This window comes from Pseudoliparis swirei, chromosome 7 (assembly GCF_029220125.1).
Source record: "Pseudoliparis swirei isolate HS2019 ecotype Mariana Trench chromosome 7, NWPU_hadal_v1, whole genome shotgun sequence".
NCBI classification, from domain to species: Eukaryota; Metazoa; Chordata; class Actinopteri; order Perciformes; family Liparidae; genus Pseudoliparis; species Pseudoliparis swirei.
This window is the reverse complement of record NC_079394.1, coordinates 13,457,528-13,479,884: the sequence shown is the minus strand read 5'-3', so window position 1 is coordinate 13,479,884 and position 22,357 is coordinate 13,457,528. Positions and strand designations below refer to the sequence as shown.

Genomic DNA, 22,357 nt, shown 5'->3' with positions numbered 1-22,357 from the left:
TAAGCTGTAAGCCATAATCAGCAATATTAAAAGAATAAAAGGCTTGCAATATTTCAGTTGATTTGTAATGAATCCAGAATGCATGACATTTTTGTTTTTTTAATTGCATTACAGAAAATAAAGAACTTTATCACAATATTCTAATTTTCTGAGACAGTCCTGTATATGTATGTGTATGTGTGTTTATATACACATATATCAATCAATCAATCAATCAATCAATATGCATATATAAAGTATAATGTATAAGATAACTCATCAGGTGACACTGAGGCGTTAAAGTCACTGAAGAGTAATCAGTCGAAATAAATTGGATTTGACAAACAGAAGCTCAGTGAGCTGAGCCTCACAGCGAGTCTTAACAAGTCCTTACTGACACGTTGTGTAACGAGTCTTTACTCAGGTGTGTTCCTCATCTCACAGATAGGGTTCTAGAGGTGTGTTCCTCATCTCACAGAGAGGGTTCTAGAGGTGTGTTCATCGTCTCACAGAGAGGGTTCTAGAGGTGTGTTCATCGTCTCACAGATAGGGTTCTAGAGGTGTGTTCCACATCTCACAGATAGGGTTCTAGAGGTGTGTTCATCGTCTCACAGATAGGGTTCTAGAGGTGTGTTCCACATCTCACAGATAGGGTTCTAGAGGTGTGTTCATCGTCTCACAGATAGGGTTCTAGAGGTGTGTTCATCGTCTCACAGATAGGGTTCTAGAGGTGTGTTCATTGTTTCACAGATAGGGTTCTAGAGGTGTGTTCATCGTCTCACAGATAGGGTTCTAGAGGTGTGTTCCACATCTCACAGATAGGGTTCTAGAGGTGTGTTCATCGTCTCACAGATAGGGTTCTAGAGGTGTGTTCCTCATCTCACAGAGAGGGTTCTAGAGGTGTGTTCATCGTCTCACAGATAGGGTTCTAGAGGTGTGTTCCTCATCTCACAGAGAGGGTTCTAGAGGTGTGTTCATCGTCTCACAGATAGGGTTCTAGAGGTGTGTTCATCGTCTCACAGATAGGGTTCTAGAGGTGTGTTCCTCATCTCACAGAGAGGGTTCTAGAGGTGTGTTCATCGTCTCACAGATAGGGTTCTAGAGGTGTGTTCCTCATCTCACAGAGAGGGTTCTAGAGGTGTGTTCATCGTCTCACAGATAGGGTTCTAGAGGTGTGTTCATCGTCTCACAGATAGGGTTCTAGAGGTGTGTTCCTCATCTCACAGAGAGGGTTCTAGAGGTGTGTTCATCGTCTCACAGATAGGGTTATAGAGGTGTGTTCATCGTCTCACAGATAGGGTTCTAGAGGTGTGTTCATTGTCTCACAGATAGGGTTCTAGAGGTGTGTTCATCGTCTCACAGATAGGGTTCTAGAGGTGTGTTCATCGTCTCACAGATAGGGTTCTAGAGGTGTGTTCATCGTCTCACAGAGAGGGTTCTAGAGGTGTGTTCCACATCTCACAGATAGGGTTCTAGAGGTGTGTTTATCGTCTCACAGATAGGGTTCTAGAGGTGTGTTCCTCATCTAGGGTTCTAGAGGTGTGTTCCACATCTCACAGATAGGGTTCTAGAGGTGTGTTCCTCATCTCACAGAGAGGGTTCTAGAGGTGTGTTCCTCATCTCACAGATAGGGTTCTAGAGGTGTGTTCATTGTCTCACAGATAGGGTTCTAGAGGTGTGTTCATCGTCTCACAGATAGGGTTCTAGAGGTGTGTTCCTCATCTCACAGAGAGGGTTCTAGAGGTGTGTTCCTCATCTCACAGAGAGGGTTCTAGAGGTGTGTTCATCGTCTCACAGAGAGGGTTCTAGAGGTGTGTTCATCGTCTCACAGATAGGGTTCTAGAGGTGTGTTCCACATCTCACAGATAGGGTTCTAGAGGTGTGTTCATCGTCTCACAGATAGGGTTCTAGAGGTGTGTTCCACATCTCACAGATAGGATTCTAGAGGTGTGTTCATCGTCTCACAGATAGGGTTCTAGAGGTGTGTTCATCGTCTCACAGATAGGGTTCTAGAGGTGTGTTCATCGTCTCACAGATAGGGTTCTAGAGGTGTGTTCATCGTCTCACAGAGAGGGTTCTAGAGGTGTGTTCCACATCTCACAGATAGGGTTCTAGAGGTGTGTTTATCGTCTCACAGATAGGGTTCTAGAGGTGTGTTCATCGTCTCACAGATAGGGTTCTAGAGGTGTGTTCCTCATCTAGGGTTCTAGAGGTGTGTTCATCGTCTCACAGATAGGGTTCTAGAGGTGTGTTCCTCATCTCACAGAGAGGGTTCTAGAGGTGTGTTCATCGTCTCACAGATAGGGTTATAGAGGTGTGTTCATCGTCTCACAGATAGGGTTCTAGAGGTGTGTTCATTGTCTCACAGATAGGGTTCTAGAGGTGTGTTCATCGTCTCACAGATAGGGTTCTAGAGGTGTGTTCATCGTCTCACAGATAGGGTTCTAGAGGTGTGTTCATCGTCTCACAGATAGGGTTCTAGAGGTGTGTTCATCGTCTCACAGAGGGTTCTAGAGGTGTGTTCCACATCTCACAGATAGGGTTCTAGAGGTGTGTTTATCGTCTCACAGATAGGGTTCTAGAGGTGTGTTCATCGTCTCACAGATAGGGTTCTAGAGGTGTGTTACTCATCTAGGGTTCTAGAGGTGTGTTCCACATCTCACAGATAGGGTTCTAGAGGTGTGTTCCTCATCTCACAGAGAGGGTTCTAGAGGTGTGTTCCTCATCTCACAGATAGGGTTCTAGAGGTGTGTTCATTGTCTCACAGATAGGGTTCTAGAGGTGTGTTCCTCATCTCACAGAGGGTTCTAGAGGTGTGTTCCTCATCTCACAGATAGGGTTCTAGAGGTGTGTTCCTCATCTCACAGATAGGGTTCTAGAGGTGTGTTCATTGTCTCACAGATAGGGTTCTAGAAGTGTGTTCCTCATCTCACAGATATGGTTCTAGAGGTGTGTTCCTCATCTCACAGATATGGTTCTAGAGGTGTGTTCCACATCTCACAGATAGGGTTCTAGAGGTTAACTCCAGGAGGAGTGTTTAAATGAATGATAAGACCACAGAGGTAATACCTTTAAACACTACATCCCCCATGATCCTTTGCAGTAACCATGTCCTCGCCTCACCTGGCTCAGGTGTGCCTGTGTTTCAGGATGATGAACGACAGATGGACCATCATGAACAACAGCAGCTCGGAACTCGGCAACAAACAACAAGAAAAACACAAGGTAGGTGTGAGGTAACAGGAAGTAAGACAGACAGACAGGCAGGGAGACAGACAGAAATAAGACATTCATGCAGACAGAGAGACAGACACAGAGAGAGACAGAGTGAGAGAGAGAGATAGACAGAAAGACAGAGAGACAGAGTGAGAGAGAGAGACAGAGAGACAGAGAGAGAGAGATAGACAGAAAGACAGAGAGACAGAGTGAGAGAGAGAGACAGAGAGACAGACAGAGAGACAGAGAGACAGACAGAGAGACAGAGTGAGAGAGAGAGACAGACAGTAAATACCTACAGGGAGTTAAATCCTGTTAAGTCTCTAATCTGCAGCAGATGTCTCTTTAAATAAGATCTTTTGAACACAAGAGACAAGATTCACCCTGTAGAAGTCAACACAACAACACAACACAACAACACAACACACAATAACAACAACACAATAACACAAACACAACAAGACAACACAATATCACAACAACACAACAACATAACAACACAAGGACTTATTACAGGACTTCACAAGCCGGAATGTAACTGTTTTTTAAACTAACGTTAGCAGGAAGTTCATGTGTGTGTATATCTGTGTGTGTATGTGTGTGTATGTGTGTGTGTGTGTGTGCATGTGTCTCTGTCTGTGTGTGTGTGTATCTGTGTGTGTATGTGTGTGTATATGTGTGTGTGTGTGTCTGTGTCTGTGTGTAGAGATGCTGCAGCTTCGTGTTCTGGTTCTTCACCACGTTGGTTGTTACTGTAGTTGTCGTCACGGCAACCGTCATCATCCTGTTCCTGAACCAGTATCCTCCCTTCATCAGGTAAACTGTCTGTCTGTCTGTCTGTCGGTCTGTCTGACCTTCCTGTCTGTCATTTTTGTCATGCTACCAGGGGCCGAGTCTCCTCCTCCTCCTCCTCCTCCTCCTCCTCCTCCTCCTCCTCCTCCTCCCCTGTGGTCTCGACCAATCCCAGGGAGTCTGGCGCCCTGGTGTCGGTGTCCCGGGTCACAGACGGGGAGCCAATCAGCATCTTACTTGACCCCAACTGCCCCGACTACAGCGAGAGCTTCCGGCGCTGGGAGGCGCTGCAGACCTCGCTGCTGCGAGCGCTGGCCAATCACAACGCAGAGGAATGGCAGGACATGAGATTGGACAGCAGGCTGGGGGAGGAGCTGAAGGTGTTGGCGGGCCACGCCCACAACCTGAGGCTGCAAGCTGATTCGCTGAAAAGAGGTCAAGGTGTTCTGGACCAGCGTCTGGACGGAATGCAGAGCGAGCAGAGCCGGATCTCACAGGTTGTTCATCATTTCACAAAAAGTCTTCAGATTTAAGCATCGAATTTAAATATATTATATTTAAATAATATAATACTTCTTTTTACTTTGTTCTCCTGCAATGTATTCAGAGAAAGTTCAATCAAAGATATGACATCCTAGAACACAACAACCTAGAACCTAGAATGTAATATTAATACAACACAAAGTTCCACAAAATAATCCTGAACAAATTTAAATGAAATATGATTGAAGTAACCCACAATGAATTCCTTTAATTGAATAAAATAATGATATGTCTGTCCAGGTGTTCTCTGACAGCCAATCAGGTGTGTCGAAGCTGGTTGCCGGGTTCAGTGATTATCTGCTGAGCCTGCAGAGGGAGACAGAGAGTCTGAAGAGACTCAACAGTGACCTGCAAAAGGACCACAGAGGTAACACGTTATAACACATTATTAAACCTTATTACACATTATTAAAAGTTATTACACATTTCAAAGGTTAATACACATTATTAAACGTTATTACACATTATTAAAGGTTATTACACATTATTTAATTTGATTACACATTATTAAACGTTATTACACATTATCAAAGGTTATTACACATTATTAAACTTTAATACAGATTATCAAAGGTTATTACACATTATTAAATTGTATTACTCATTATTAAACAGTATTCCACATTATTAAAGGTTATTACACATTATCAAAGGTTATTGCACATTATTAAACTGTATTACACAATAATAAATGTCATAACACATTTTTAGAGGTGATTACACATTAATACACGTTATTACCATGGACGGATTAAGAAACCACGGGCCCCTGGGCCTGGACGTGTCAAGGCCCCGCCCCCCCCCACAAAAAAGAAAGAAAAAAAAAGTAAAAATTAAAAAAGCTAATAAAACAGTCCGTGAACAAAACAATATGAAAAGACCATGATTCATGACAACATGATTATATGAGGATGACATGAATGACAAAGCCATAACAATAGTTGGACTGCTGTTCATACTCCAGGATCACTCTCAAACTCCTCCACCGCGTTAAGGTGGCGATTCACGGAGAAGATTCTAATTTCTAATTTAATCTAATTTTTTTATCTAAATACCTAATTTTATGTTGTGAGAACCGGATCAACCAGAGTAAAAACCCAACTCAAGCATGGGATGTGCAAACTCCACACCTGTGTTGTACTGGTTTGATCTAATCTAATCTAATCTAATTTGTATTTAAAATGTTGTTATGGAAATACCTAATTTTATTTGGTCAGAACAAACCCAACTCAAGCATGGGATGTGCAAACTCCACACCTGTGTTGTACTGGTTTGATCTAATCTAATCTAATTTTTATTTAAAATGTTGTTGTGGAAATACCTAATTTTATGTTGTAAGAAACGGATTAACCAGAGAAAAACCCCAACTCAAGCGTGAGATGTGCAAACTCCACACCTGTGTTGTACTGGTTTGATCTAATTTAATCTAATCTAATTTTTATTGATTTTTTAAAAATGGAAATACCTAATTTTATGTGGTGAGAACAAACCCAACTCACGCATGGGATGTGCAAACTCCACACCTGTGTTGTACTGGTTTGATCTAATTTAATCTAATTTTCATTTAATTTTTTTTCATGGAAATACCTAATTTTATGTGGTAAAAACAAACCCAACTCAAGCATGGGATGTGCAAACTCCACACCTGTGTTGTACTGGTTTGATCTAATCTAATCTCATTTTTATTTAAAATGTTGTTATGGAAATACCTAATTTTATGTTGTAAGAAATACAATGTTTATGTGGTAAGAACAAACCCAACTCAAGCATGGGATGTGCAAACTCCACACCTGTGTTGAACTGGTTTGATCTAATTTAATCTAATCTAATTTTTATTGAATTTTTTTAATGGAAATACCTAATTTTATGTGGTGAGAACAAACCCAACTCAAGCATGGGATGTGCAAACTCCACACCTGTGTTGTACTGGTTTGATCTAATCTAATCTAATTTTTATTTAAAATGTTGTTATGGAAATACCTAATTTTATGTTGTAAGAACCGGATTAACCAGAGAAAAAACCCAACTCAAGCATGGGATGTGCAAACTCCACACCTGTGTTGTACTGGTTTGATCTAATCTAATCTTTATTTAAAATGTTGTTATGGAAATACCTAATTTTATGTTGTAAGAAATACAATGTTTATGTGGTAAGAACAAACCCAACTCAAGCATGGGATGTGCAAACTCCATATCTGTGTTGTACTGGTTTGATCTAATCTAATCTAATTTTTATTTAACATTTTGTTATGGAAATACCTAATTTTATGTGGTAAAAACAAACCCAACTCAAGCATGGGATGGGCTAACTAAACACCTAAAAACAAGATCTGTAGAGAAAAGTCGTGGCCAGGACTTTTTCTCTAACGTGTTTCTTGTCCTTCAGTCCGTCTGAAGAACCGAAGGAATCTTTTCCGCAAAGAGAGTTTTTTAGGCTTTTGGACCACTCTTGCCTCCTCCAGGCTGCGTTTAATTTCGCTTGTGGCCTGGAGGAGATGGTCCCTTTCTTCTTGCATTTGAAGCTGTTGACTGTTGGATTTAGTCAATGCCTCGGTCAGTGCAGCCTGGAGTCGATCGCTCGTCTCTTTTTGGTTAGCCAGGCTCAATGCTGTGTCTTCTTGGCTCATCTTTAGCCACTGAAGGGTCAGGTCCAGGGTAATTTCAGCCTCCATGGTACCCTCCTTTTGCACCTGAAGGGCCTCCTCCAACTGCTTTAATTTGTGGCCGGTCTCAGATTCAGTGACCTTTTTTAGAGACAGTTGAAGCTCTAATTTACTGATCTCTTCATCAATCTTGAGCTGAGACTCCTTCTGAAGAGCCTCATTTAGTTTGGCCTTCTTTTCTAAAATCTTCACTTCATCTCTTAGAATCACATTTTCTTCCGAGAAATTAGGCTTGCTGAGGTCGTCGTCTAACTCCTCTTTAAGGTCCTCCATGGGTTATTGGGCGTTCAATTGAACCTGATCTGGTGCAGCAGCCTCCTTCTCTTCAAGGTCCTTCTCTTTCGGATGTACTGTAGGTATTTCCACCTGGGAGACACCTAAAGTACACGGGGAGCAGGGGTCGGCTGCAGCGCCGACGGGGAACAGTGGTCGGCCACAGTGCCGACGCGCCTCGGGGATCAGGGGTTTAATTGAAATGTTGTTATGGAAATACCTAATTTTATGTTGTGAGAACCGGATCAACCGGAGAAAAAACCCAACTGAAGTCTGGAACGTGCAAGCTCCACACCTGTGTTGTACTGGTTTGATCTATTCTCATTTGTATTTGGTTCTTGGGCCTCCAATTGAACCTGATCTGGTGCATCAGCCTCCTTCTCTTCAAGGTCCTTCTCTTCTGGATGTACTGTAGGTATTTCCACCTGGGAGACACCTAAAGTACACAGGGAACAGGGTCGGCCCCCCAGCCGCCGACAAGCCTCAGGGATCAGGGGTTTATTTGAAATGTTGTTATGGAAATACCAAATTTTATGTTGTGAGAACCGGATCAACCGGAGAAAAAACCCAACTGAAATATGGAACGTGCAAGCTCCACACCTGTGTTGTACTGGTTTGATCTAATCTCATTTGTATTTGGTTCTTGGGCCTCCAATTGAACCTGATCTGGTGCATCAGCCTCCTTCTCTTCAAGGTCCTTCTCTTTCGGATGTACTGTAGGTATTTCCACCTGGGAGACACCTAAAGTACACGGGGAGCAGGGGTCGGCTGCAGTGCCGACGCGCCTCGGGGATCAGGGGTTTAATTGAAATGTTATGGAAATACCAAATGTTATGTTGTGAGAACCGGATCAACCGGAGAAAAAACCCAACTGAAGTATGGAACGTGCAAGCTCCACACCTGTGTTGTACTGGTTTGATCTATTCTCATTTGTATTTGGTTCTTGGGCCTTCAATTGAACCTGATCAGGTGCAGCAGCCTCCTTCTCTTCAAGGTCCTTCTCTTCCGGATGTACTGTAGGTATTTCCACCTGGGAGACACCTACAGTACATGGGGAACAGGGATCAACCGGAGAAAAAAACAACTTAAGCAATGAACGTGCTCCACACCTAAAAAGAAAATCTGTAGAGAAAAGTCGTGGCTGGGACTTTTTCTCTAACGTGTTTCTTGTCCTTCAGTCGGTCTGAATAACCGAAGGAATCTTTTCCTCAAAGAGAGTTTTTTAGGCTTTTGAACCACTCTTGCCTCCTCCAGGCTGCGTTTAATTTCGCTTGTGGCCTGGAGGAGATGGTCCCTTTCTTCTTGCATTTGAAGCTGTTGACTGTTGGATTTAGTCAATGCCTCGGTCAGTGCAGCCTGGAGTCGATCGCTCGCCTCTTTTTGGTTAGCCAGGCTCAATGCTGTGTCTTCTTGGCTCATCTTTAGCCACTGAAGGGTCAGGTCCAGGGTAATTTCAGCCTCCATGGTACCCTCCTTTTGCACCTGAAGGGCCTCCTCCAACTGCTTTAATTTGTGGCCGGTCTCAGATTCAGTGACCTTTTTTAGAGACAGTTGAAGCTCTAATTTACTGATCTCTTCATCAATCTTGAGCTGAGACTCCATCTGAAGAGCTTCATTTAGTTTGGCCTTCTTTTCTAAAACCGTCACTTCATCTCTTAGAATCACATTTTCTTCCGAATAATTACGCTTGCTGAGGTTGTCGTCTAACTCCTCTTTAAGGTCCTCCATGGGTTCTGGGGCCTCCAATTGAACCTGATCAGGTGCAGCAGCCTCCTTCTCTTCAAGGTCCTCCATGGGTTCTGGGGCCTCCAATTGAACCTGATCTGGTGCAGCAGCCTCCTTCTCTTCAAAGTCCTCCATGGGTTCTGGGGCTTGTTCACCATCAGGAGCTCTCGTGTTCCCTGTCTGAGTGCTCATCCTGTTCTTGTGAAGGTGATCGCCATCAGGGATGGTGATTGACAGCAACTCCTGCATCTTCCCCACCTGATTCTGGTCTTTCTTGCTGTTGTAGTTATTCATTGTAGCTTTTTGTTCACCCTTAGGAGCTCTCTTGTTCCCTGTCTGAGTGTTCATCCTGTTCTTGTGAGGGTGAGTGATTGGCATTAACTCCTGCATGCTCCCCACCTGATTCTGGCCTTTCTTGCTGTTGTAGTTATTCATTTTACCTTTTTGTTCACCCTTAGGAGCTCTCTTGTTCCCTGTCTGAGTATTCATCCTGCTCTTGTGAAGGTGAAAGTCATCAGGAAAGCTGATTGACATCAACTCCTGCATCTTCCCCACCTGATTCTGGCCTTTCTTGCTGTTGTAGTTATTCATTATAGCTTTCTGTGTTCTCAAAGTGTCTTTGTAATGACAAAGTGTTGTCTGTGAAGCAGAAAAGTATACTGGAAAGGAGTGTGAGGCTCAAAGATCAAAGCTCCTTATATTGACTCAGAAGGGGGTTTCCGAGATCAAAGCCACGCTTAATCAAATACCACGCCTTGAACTTTCGCTCTGACGCGCTGTCACTCTCGGTCTCGCGCGCTGTCGCTCTCGGTCTCGCGCGCTGTCGCTCTCGGTCTCGCGCGCTGTCGCTCTCGGTCTCGCGCTTGCACACTTGCGCGCTTTCCGCTCTCTTTTGCGCGCGCTATTCTCTCTCTCTCTCTCAACTGTAAAGGAAATCCGGGTGAAACGCAACGCTCCTCCTGTGGTTTCGTCTCCAGTGGCAACGCCCAGTTTTAAGGTGACGGATCGAGGTGTCTGTGACGTCTGTGACGTCTGTGACTATTGTTCTCCTTCACACTATGCATCACTTAGACATAAATGTTTACGGCATGCGAAGTACCTTTCCAGATGACTTTTCCTGAGCGTTGACAGCTGAGAGAATAGAGGGAAGACGGATGGAATTTAAAATTTGAAGAGTGCCCTCCGGAGAACACAGCCAATGGCGAAACATGGATGTATCTTTTTGCGTGTGTTCACAGGATGAACACTGTAATGGGGGCGTCGGGGATCCCGACTAGCACAGGGAGAGATGTGCCAAAGGGGTTCTTCTATTCAGCCGTTTGGTTCAGGACTCGGGGAGGACGTGTTCGGACCAAACCACATTACACGTTCCTTGTCCCCGATCAGCTGTGGAAAAAAACACTCAGCAGCTTCTCGCCTGTTTTTCTTTAATGATAAAGCTTCCATCAGGCCGAGTCTCTGAAGAACTCATGTCGCTGTTATAAAGGCCGGGGAGACTTGTGGGAATGCTTTGGTTTGATCTCTAGAGATCTCACAGAGGGGATTCACTGATGTAAGAGCCACAATGAAACTCAGTAAACACAGGAGCTGGTTTTGTGTGACAGTTCCAATAAAGTTTATTCAAACAATGGGTCTTAAAGTTGTACTTCAGCTGTACAAAAACACTCTCTAAAAAAATTCACTTTACACACATTTTTCAAAAGCCTTTTCAAGGTGGCACTCATTTGTATGACTTATATGTTAAATATTGCATCATATTGTCTTGGTTTATCACATGTGATATAAAAGTAGTAGAATAACTAGTACAATGAACGCAGTAGAACAAGCTGAATCTCGCCTATAGAACTCATTAAGCTGCGTACCATGAAAGTACAATACTGTGTATCATAACTGTATTGGTGTGTATGTATTACACACAATATGCACATAAAAAACAAGCTTTTTGAAACTTTATGAAATCGTAAAACAACTGGCAGTGATGAAATCATTATATGCAGAAGTTCAGTCATAATTTTTGGGTTTTGGGATCCTCTGTTGCGCTCGTGAAGGTTTCTTCCCTTTTTTCCTGTAAAAGATTTTTGGGTGATCTGATGTGAGGTCCTGGGACAGGGATGTCATATGTGTAAAGATTGTAAAGCAAATTTGTGATTCTGGAAAATACAAAATAAACTGAATTGAATTGAAAGTCCTGAGGAGTTGAATGACGCTGCAGGCAGACAGGAAGGAGGAGAGAAGCAGCAGCTGCAGGATATCCAGATCATCGTTACGTCATTAGATGGGATAAATACATTTAATTTATCAGAGTAGGGTGTGAATATTTCTCACCTTAATCACAAGAAACAGTGCTGAGGAAGGCTGGATGGCCCCACTGTACAGAGGTGACGGTGGAGCGACGTGAGCCAAATCGGCTTCCTACATTTAGGAGCGAATTTAGAATTCATTCTAATAAGATGAATGTTGCATTTGAGTGCCTTTGTCACATCTGCCTTTCTGTAATTCAACCGGAAATGTATTGTTATAGTGACTTGAATTACATTTTTTTATATGTGACAGAGATAACGTCCAAGATACGTACGGAAGAAATAGAATAAGAAGTTGATTAAAGATTTCAAGAACTAATAAACCCGCAGGATAACAGTCGGTGTGGCGTTGCAGCAGCAGGCTCATAGAGCCTTGCTGCTGCAATGCCACACCGAACAAGAACATTTATCAAGACATTTACATGGTCTGGCTTCTACCGAGACGTGTTTAAGTTTGTACACATCAAACTAACATGTTTTATTATATAGCTGTTTGTGTGTGTGTGTGTGTGCGTGTGCATGTGTGTTTGTGTGTATAGTGACATTGTTGTGCATACTAGTAAACATTTGTTTTTCTGTGGACTTTTGAAGTCCAGTAAAAACATTCAGAGGTAAGTATACGTCGATCGACTTAGTAACAGTCGCCTTCAACCCAATAGGGAAGCAGGTCTGAAATCATGAACACAATAAATGTCCCACAGGTTCAGAGCCAGAGTTAGGCTTCCCAACGGTTGCTGCCTGTGATGAAAATTAACCTTAAAGAAAACAAATGTTGAAACACTTACATTTCTTGAAGTATTTATGAAACAGACACTTGGAATAATTCAATTGAATGACCAGACCTCCACCCCACAAACGGTGAGGAGATCTGACCCGGAAAAGATAGTGCTACATAGTCTTTTACAGTCATAGTTATTGATGAAGTGTTTGACCCTCATCCCTCATCCCCCTCTTGCTCCTTTCTACTTCCCACGGCATCCATGTGAACCGGTTCTGTCTGTTTTCCTAGAGATACAGAGAAAGACAACAAAGCAACCTGCCACTACCATGATAAGATCCGATATCGCCCACTGCAAGATGAGCTGAACTATGAATGTGTTCTTAATATAACAGTTAATATTATGAAGAAAGACCAGTGATACATTCTCCACCACACTGCCCTGTCGTCTTCTCTGCACTGACGGCCACATGACAAGAGGTGCTCCTGCCTCACCGGCCTGACCCAACGTTGCATCTTCATTACCTCTTGCACATAGTTTACTTCTTCTTCTTCAAGGTTAAAGGTGCGTGCTGCTACCTGCTGCACCGGATTGTGAAACATATTGGCTTTATAATGGCTTTTGTCATTCAAAAACAATACCATCAAATGTTAAGAAAAAGTAAAATGTTGACTTTAAAAATAAGTTAAATTGTGGATATTAAACCTGTTTCAATGTAAATAAAGCCCTTATAACATACTAGTGTGTCTCCTATCTCTTCTCATAGCTACCATCCTACCATCCTGTCTTTTTTTCTCACACTGAACTATACACAACATTCTGCAGGTACATAACTCACATGCATCCGATACAATCTTTTTCCAGTATGTGCTCACAAGAAATAACCCATTATTGTCTACATTTACCTCTATCAGTTCTCACTTTGAATGATGTTGTTATTTCTACCCCCAGAGACATAATCACACATTTCCTTGCAGGTAGTTTTCCAGCAGCTGGCATCCTTGAAGTTGTATTACAGCCTTCCAATGTTACTTATTTTCCTCACAGCCCTGCAAGTGGTCCTGTTATTTTCAAAAACAACAGACAGTGCTCACGCAGTCACGGCAGATGAGTAATTGACTCGTTACATCTTACAACCACACTAACTGTAAAAAAAACTCTGCAAATAACAGCAAGCTGACATAATTCTCCCACTAATCCCAGTCTAATGACTGGGAATCATCACCGCTGTCCAGGTGGCCTCTGTTGATGGACCCTTTGACCCGACTGTAATAAGCTCCATGTAATCATTGTGAATCTTACTCCTATAACTTAGACATGTAATACACAACATCTCCCCCTCGGACCATCGTGGCTTGTTGGCTGTTATTCCTATTGGTCGAGCGGTCAGTTAGGGTCCGGTACCTGGTCACTGACCTTGTCCGAGACCTCCTGGACACCTTTCAATCAATATGTTTTTAACTGGAACAGAACATGAGGGAAAGATATTCAACTGCTATGTTTGAATACTTTCACAGTGTTTAACTCTAGTGTGAGATATAACCCATTAGATAAAACATACTTAAGTATTTAAAAGGCGTAGAAAATTATAATCATTTTATTTATCATTTTTCATTTCATCAGTTAAACACCTCAATACATTTTCCTTCCACACTCCCTATTATTCTCACTAAGCAAAAGGCTATGAATATAATAGGTATGTAGAGGGCACAGACACAACGCCTTCTGTAATCAAATCTGGTATATGATATCATTGAGTCACCACAAGCATAACGGTCATCTTTCTGTTCGTTGTCACATGGATATGCCTCCATCTAGTGGCAAGATCACACAACGCTGGATGAATAAGGCCAATTTGATTAAAAAGTAAAAAATAGATCCAGAAATTATCACATTTGACTGCAGTAAAAACGTAACCATTGATTCATTTTCAGGGGAAAAAATCCTAGATTCACAAAAGACTACACAGAATTATTTTTTTTCGAAACATGACAACTTTCTAAAGTTAACAAATAAAAAGCTGTAGAATGTCTCCATCTATTTCTAAATAAAACACAGTTACTAAAGCAAACCAGTATAGGATATGTACACATTGTACATATACAAAGGTACTCAGACAAAAACCCTAAATAAATAAAAAAATGTAAAAGAATATATATATATATATATATATATATATATATATATATATATATATATATATATTAATACGGGAGACTTGCAAAAACCTGCACACATATTAACATATATGCACATACCTGCATACCCTAATACATACACACACATAAATACTGTTAATTTACCCCATTATACATTATATATTTAATGGTTTAGTATTCCATAACAAATGTAATAGTAGAATATTATATAATATAGTATTAGATAAAACAGCCATCGTATAATATTCCATAACAATGCCATAGAAATGTCATAGTATAGTATAATACAATTATAATACAAATTATAAAGAGGCATGGTGGTATTTCACATGAAGATGGTACAATAAATCATAACAAAGTCAAAGAATAGTATTTCATAAAAAAGACAAATGCCGTAGGGGTGACAATAAACGATGACAATAGAAGGTAATAGCATATTAAGTATGACGTTTTCCTAAATTCTTTTAAATTGGTAATTACTTTTTTATATATATTTTTTGGCATGCTATACTAATAAGACTTTACTATACTTTGACTTTTATATGACATGTTATGACAGACTGTACTGTCAGTATTTTAAGACAATTTTTAACATAATATATACAAATAATGAATGTGATTTTTTCAATTTACTTTTTATGACACCCTAAACTTTTTTTATTAATAGTAGTAAGCTATAATTCTTTGACTTTTCAATTGTTTTATTTATGACTCTAATGCCATACTATAACTGACTTGTTTCAGTATTGACACACTTTATAACTTTCTCAGACTATGACTGTTTATGACATACTATATTATAACCCTTTCATGACACTTTGTGAAATACAATAGTATAATTATGTCTTCACAGTACGAATGAGTTATCACCTGTACTAAGTATATGCACTTATGAATCATTGTATCCTATAAATCACAGGTAAAGAGAAGTTCACTCTTTGTAGAGACAACCGCTTGATTGTGTTCATGAGAAACAGGAGCCAGGTGGTAAGGAGGGAGATCTGCCCGACAACAACAAGGAGAGTCTCCAGTGATGGTGGTCTTAGAGGGGACCAGGGAATGAAGTATAGGGGTGTGATGTATCTTAAGGTTTACAGTTGGTCTGATGCTCAACTCGTCCCAAAACGTGAACTAAGAATGCCAACAAAGGTTTTTTCTCGCCATCCGGACGCTGTCCAGTCATGTCGCTGCTCACCTGGGAGTAGGCTGGTCAGCATCGGGGGCCCAGCGGCCTGAGTGATGGCAGCGGGACAATACTCAAGGGAATAGCTCGAGGGCCACGAGCAGATGTGTGTGTGTAGGATTTCTAACGGGTAAGAAACGTAAACAAGTCACGATGAATCAGAGGAAGACGGTTGGGGGAGGAGGCTGGCGAGCCTGAATCATAAGCCTAGAGGCAAGGCAAGGGGGACGGGGGGGTCTCAAGGTCTTTAGGGCCAGATAAGTCACCCAGATCAGGGCCAGAGTGAAGCTACTAAGTGGTGTGTGTTTCTATTGTGACGTTAGTGTGACTCGGTTTGCTTGTACTCTGTGATGCAAATGAAACCTACCTGGAGACAAGACAATACAATTAATCTTGAGTTGTTTGTTACTGAGTTCCTGGAAGTGAGATCCTGTGCCGTCTGACCAGTAGATAGCTAAAAGTTATTAAGTTAGCAGCAAGCAAAATTCACGAAGCTGCTCATACTATGACTTTTTCATGGCATTTGTTGACACATACTCGCATATGTTTATACATTTTGGTTCAATCTTTTGAGATTTTTTATACAGGGACAGAGGAGTACTTTCTCCAGACGTCTCCTCACGCTCCGCTGCCACAAGGACAGATACAGGAGAACATTCCTGCCGACGGCTATGAGGCTCTACAACAGTTCACCTCTTGCCAGATCACCCTAACCCTTCTTATATTTTGTGTTTTGTTTTTTTATTCTTGTGTGTTGCTGCTACTGTCTCGACAAATTTCCCCTTGGGGATTAATAAAGTATATATCTATCTATCTATCTATCTATATAACTTGTTATGACAGTCCCTGAAAGCTCCTTTAAATCCAGATTGAAGATCTGTTTGCCGTTGCCTTTATCAATTTCTGCCTTTCACTCCTGCATTTTATTTCTTAAACTGCACTGCAACTTTTATTCTAGTTTTAGCTTTTTTAATGTTTTAATAACTGTTTTAATGTTTAAATAGATTTCCTTAATTGTGTTACGCTCAAATAAAGTTGCCTTGCCTTGCTTTACATATTATACTATGACTTTTCTCATGACATTTCGAGACGTAATATCTAACTTTTTTCAGTCGGTTTTTGACACATTTATACTATATGGCTTGTGACATGACTTCAACGTGACTTTTTCATGACATTTCACGACATCCCAATTCTCTTAATTGCATCACGTTTACCTCACTTGCGTCTTTTCCACGCTCACATTGACATTCACACCTACAGGCAATTTCAGAGACATCCATCAAATTAAGCTGCAACCCGGATCCCTCCTGTTGTGAGGCAACCGTGGACATCAATCAACCATTCTTATTCAATTCAATGACACATTTCATGGCATACTAAATAACTACAAGTACACAAACAAATTAAACATCTGGACAAACTAAACTGCAATACACCCAACGTTTCAGAAACTTTATGTACCCAACATGTATAAAATAAACATTTCAATCTGCATTTGTAAACAACTTCAAATGTGTTATTAGTGTATTTTTGGAAAGAAACTGAAGATTACTGAAAACACTGGGTTGTGAACTGAGGATTTCTTGTATCAGGACCTTATTTTGGTTACATGTTTCCAGAAATTCATAATTCAATTGTTTGTTCTAAGATTTACAGTACACACTGCTGAGGAGAAAACTTGGAGATTGGTTAAAGACAGGAGGGATGATCTCTTCAGACTTTTAGACATCAGCTGATCTTGCTGTTGTTAGAGGCCCCAGACAGTGAAACACATTTTTTTTCTCCAAAAAGCATGTTTTGACCTCGCTTCGAAGAGAGCTATTTATAAAAACAAGTGAATTGCTTATATTGTTGCTGCAACATGATTACACATCTTCTGTTGTCACTGAAAACACCTCGTACAACGTAGTTCCGTCAGCTCATGTAACGTAATCTCGCCATCTTCCGGTGTAGCTAGGAACTGCATCTCATATAAGTGGACGTTTACAGATCTGCTGCGGTACAAATGAATGAGACAAAACAAGAAAGAAGGCAGGTCAAAAATCTCACAACGACAGGAAGCAATCCACAGATATGCATATGTTATAGATAGATCGAACTTTATAATAATATAATAAACATGTAAATGATAAAGTTAGAGAAACCAACAAGGGAACCAGATAATACATGTACGCATGGACGGATTAAGAAACCACGGGCCTCTGGGCCTGGACGTGTCAAGGCCCCCCCCCCCACCCGCAAAAAAAAAAAAAAAAAAAATTTGTAAAAAACAAAATTGTTAAAAAATATATATATATATACTTTTTTTTTTTTTGAAACATCGCTAACAAAACAGTCCGTATGGAACAACGATACCGGAGCTGAGCAGACAACATAACGCAAATTATATGACCATGACATGAATGACTTCAGCCTAGCATATACCGGCTATGGCGCATCGTGTCATATCATCATATCAATACAAAGTTAATAACAGCTACTTCACGCAGAGGCTCTGGCTTAGGGGCCCCCTGAGCTCACGGGCCCCTGGTGCCGGTAGGCTCGTTCGGTAATCCATCCCTCAGTAGGACTATTGGGGCCCTGTTACTGACATGAATGATTTAAGCCTAGCATATACCGGCATACGGCGCATCGTGTCATATCATCATATTCATATCAATACAATGTTAATAACAGCGACGTCACGCACGGAGGCTCAGGCCCAGGGGGCCCCTGAGCTCATGGGCCCCTGGGCCTGGGCCTGGTAGGCCCGTTGGTTAATCCATCCCTGGTTATTCCACATTTTTAACGTTAGAACTCACGTTATTACTGACGTTGAACTCACCGGCCCCTGCTTGCTACGACACACCCAGAAACATGTACATTAGAGGGTTTTTTAACTGTGTCAAGGGCACAAACAGGTCCGGACCACGGTGCGGTCAGAGAGACGGGACAGAGCGGACCTGGACCAAAGGAGGATTACAAAATATATATAAACCTCCGCTCAAGAAACGGACTGCCGATCTCTAGTGGAGGATTTTACGCATGATTTTATTTCTGTTCTTAATTACATTTCATTTAGCTTACATGTTACATTCATACACCGTAGAACAGCTACAGAGAGAAACTCATGGTTAACGTCTTGCTCAAGGACACATGGACTAGGGCGGATCTGCTAACCACTTCCTGAGTGTGAGACCTTCAGGATTCTTCTCTCTGTTAACATGTTTTAGTCTCTCTCTCTCTCTCTCTCTCTCAGCTGTCAGACCCAGAGACTGCTCTGATGTCCTGGCATCCGGTGTTCCTCAGGATGGAGTTTATTCTGTGTTTCCGACCCACGATCCTGACGGCTTCATGGTTTACTGCGACATGAGCACTGATGGAGGAGGCTGGACGGTCTGTAACACACACATATACACACACACACACACACACACACACACACACACACACACACACACACACACACACACACACACACACACACACACACAGACACAGGCAATCTGACACACAACCCCCATTTATGCCCTCTATAGAAACCACATCACCAGATCATTGATCTCTGAGATGTTCAGAGTAAAATAACTTCAAATTGTCAGAGCTTAACATCAGGCAGTTGTAGTTCATCATTTTGTATGTCTTTAAGAGATCTTGCATTTTAGTGAGCTGGTTAGTCTCCTCTGGTTTGACCGATATATATAATTGAGTATCATCTGCATAACAATGAAAGTTTATGGAGTGTTCTGATAATATTGCCCAAAGGAAGCATGTATACAGTAAATGGGCAGCACGGTGGCTCAGTGGTTAGCACTCACAGCAAGAAGGCCCTGGGTTCGAATCCTGGTCGTCCCGGTCGTTCCAGGTCCTTTCTGTGTGGAGTTTGCATGTTCTCCTCGTGTCTGCGTAGGTTTACCCCGGGTACTCCGGTTTCCCCCACCATCATAAAGACATGCACCGCAGCCTCACCCCGGTTCGTATGGATGTGAATGAATGTTGGTGGTGGTCGGAGGGGCCGTAGGCGCTGATTGGCTGCCACGCTTCCGTCAGTCTGCCTCAGGGCAGCTGTGGCTACTGATGTAGCTTACCACCACCGGTATGACTGTGTGTGTGTGTGACTACTGGACTCTGGACTTTAAAGCGACTTTGGGTGCCTTGAGAAGCGCTATATAAAATAAATGATTATTATTATTATTGTTATAAAACTGGTCCCAGCACAGAACCGTGGAACTCCATGACTAACGTTGGTGGTTATCAAGGCTACTAAGGTCTAACAAGACCAGTACAGAGATGAGTCCTCTATCAGCACTAAGGTCTAACACGACCAGCACAGAGATGAGTCCTTTATCAGAATTAAATGTTTTTTGGAATCAAATAAATCAATAATTTTAAATACTTGTGTGCAGGTGATTCAGAGGAGAGAGGACGGCTCAGTGAACTTTTTCAGAGACTGGCAGGCGTACAGAGATGGGTTTGGAAAAACTACAGGGGAACACTGGCTAGGTAGGATATAGTGGTGGTGGTGGTGATGATGATGATGATGATGGTGAAGATGATGGTGATGATGATGATGATGATGATGATGATAGTGGTGGTGGTGGTAATGGTGATAATGGTGGTGATGGTGGTGGTGGTGGTGATGGTGATAATGGTGGTGATGGTGAAGATGATGGTGGTGGTGGTGGTGATGATGGTGGTGAAGATGATGGTGATGATGATGATGATAGTGGTGGTGGTGGTGATGGTGATAATGGTGGTGATGGTGAAGATGATGGTGGTGATGTTGGTGGTGGTGGTGGTTGTGGTAATCTTGGTGGTGGTGATGAGGCTGGTGAAGATGATGGTGATGATCACTGTGGTCTCTCCCAGGGTCCTCGCCATCCAAGCTGACATTACATACCTCTCTGTTTCTGTGCCTGTCTGTCTCTCTGCCTGTCTTTGTGCTTGTCTCTCTGTCTGTCGGTATGTCCCTCTGTCTGTCTGTCTGTCTGTCTCTCAGGTCTCCAGAGGATGTCCTCCCTCACCAGATCCGGTGGGTATGAGTTACGGATCGATTTGGCTGACTTTGACAACGCCACAGCGTTTGCTCTCTACAGGGATTTCTCTATCTGTGAATCCTGAGGCGGACGGGTACCCGCTGGACGTGGACCAGTACTCACGGACCGCTGGTAGGAGTACTGGTACTTATACTGGTACTTATACTGTTCAGGTACCAACAGCACTACACAATACTACCAGGTGTTCTTCTGTCCACCAGGGGACACTCTCTTGAAGAACTCTGGGATGCAGTTCACCACCAAAGACCGGGACCAAGACCAGTCAGAGAACAACTGTGCCGCTTATTACCAGGGTGCTTGGTGGTACCGTAACTGCCACACCTCTAACCTAAACGGGCAATACCTGAGCGGAGGCCACGCCTCCTATGCTGACGGTGTAGAGTGGTCCATCTGGACGGGCTGGCAGTACTCGCTCAGGTTCACTGAGATGAAGATACGACCTAGTACTAAACCGGACTCATGATCATGTGAGCCTAACCTCTGACCCTTAAGCCTGATCTTAGGGCCTTGAGGCTGAGCCCTGATTATCTGATAATAAAGTTGACCTCTGACCCTTAAACCTGATATTTGGGCCCTGTGGCTGAGCCCTGATCCTTGGATCCTAAATATGACAATTGACCCATAAACCTGACCCCTGAACTATGACCCTTAAACCTGATTCCTAAATATCTGACCATACACGTTGACTTTTTTGATACAATGTATCAATAAAGGTTATTGACTTCTATTAACAGTCATTATAGTTATGATATTATGTATCAATAAACATTATTGACTTGTTTTAACAGTCATTATATTTTTGATATTAATGATCAATAAAGGTTCTTGACTTGTATTAATAGTCATTATAGTTATGATATTATGTATCAATAAACATTATTGACTTGTTTTAACAGTCATTATATTTTTGATATTAATGATCAATAAAGGTTCTTGACTTGTATTAATAGTCATTATAGTTATGATATTATGTATCAATAAAGGTCATTGACTTGTATTAACACAGTCATTATAGTTATGATATAATGTATCAATAAAGGTTATTGACTTGTATAAACAGTCATTATATTTATGATATTATGTTTCAATAAACATTATTGACTTGTATTAATAGTCATTATATTTATGATATTATGTATCAATAAATATTATTAACTTCTATTCACAGTTCTACATAATATATATTATATCTATTTATTTTTATTATATAACATAATATGCAGGCACGTGCACAGACATTTTGGGGGGCAGGTGCTCAAACCCAAAAAAAGGGCACCCAATGCCAAAAAAAAAAATTCTGACAGAGTTGAAGCATTAGCAGCAATACACTGATGATGCTGTCCTCGACCTGCATTTCCTCTGGGCAGCATCAGACCACTAGCTTACATTTTCTTTATGAATAAAGATGAATTATTATATAGCAACAACAGTACAAGCGTTCTGACTGGCTAATGGGTCGTCATGCCAGCCACGTATTGCCCTCCTCGCTGGTCTGATACGGATCCGTACTGCCCTCTTACGTCATTTTCAAAATGAGCGATATTGATAGACATCAACAGCCAAGAGCAGTGGTCCTCAAACTAAGGCCCGCGGGCCAGATACGGCCCGCCTCCACATTTGGCCCGGCCCTCTGAACAAGAGAGGCCGTATGATTTTTTTTTCAGTCTGGCCACGAAAATCTTAGACTAGCCCGTTAAATAGAACGGAATAAGAACTCTCTCTCTCTCTCTCTCTCTCCTCTCTCTCTCTCCTCTCTCTCTTCTCTC

The 22,357-nt window shown here is 41.9% G+C and overlaps 1 protein-coding gene across 1 annotated transcript; it reads left to right on the top strand.

The window, feature by feature from the left end:
- Nucleotides 1–3,129: 3,129 nt before the first annotated feature.
- Nucleotides 3,130–21,054, top strand: fibcd1a (fibrinogen C domain containing 1a). Its single transcript, XM_056417898.1, is given in 9 exon segments — nt 3,130–3,204; nt 3,902–4,011; nt 4,082–4,484; nt 4,771–4,897; nt 18,794–18,930; nt 19,941–20,037; nt 20,534–20,639; nt 20,641–20,702; nt 20,792–21,054. Coding segments are annotated over 9 exon segments (1,380 nt in total).
- The last annotated feature ends 1,303 nt before the right edge of the window (nt 21,055–22,357 follow it).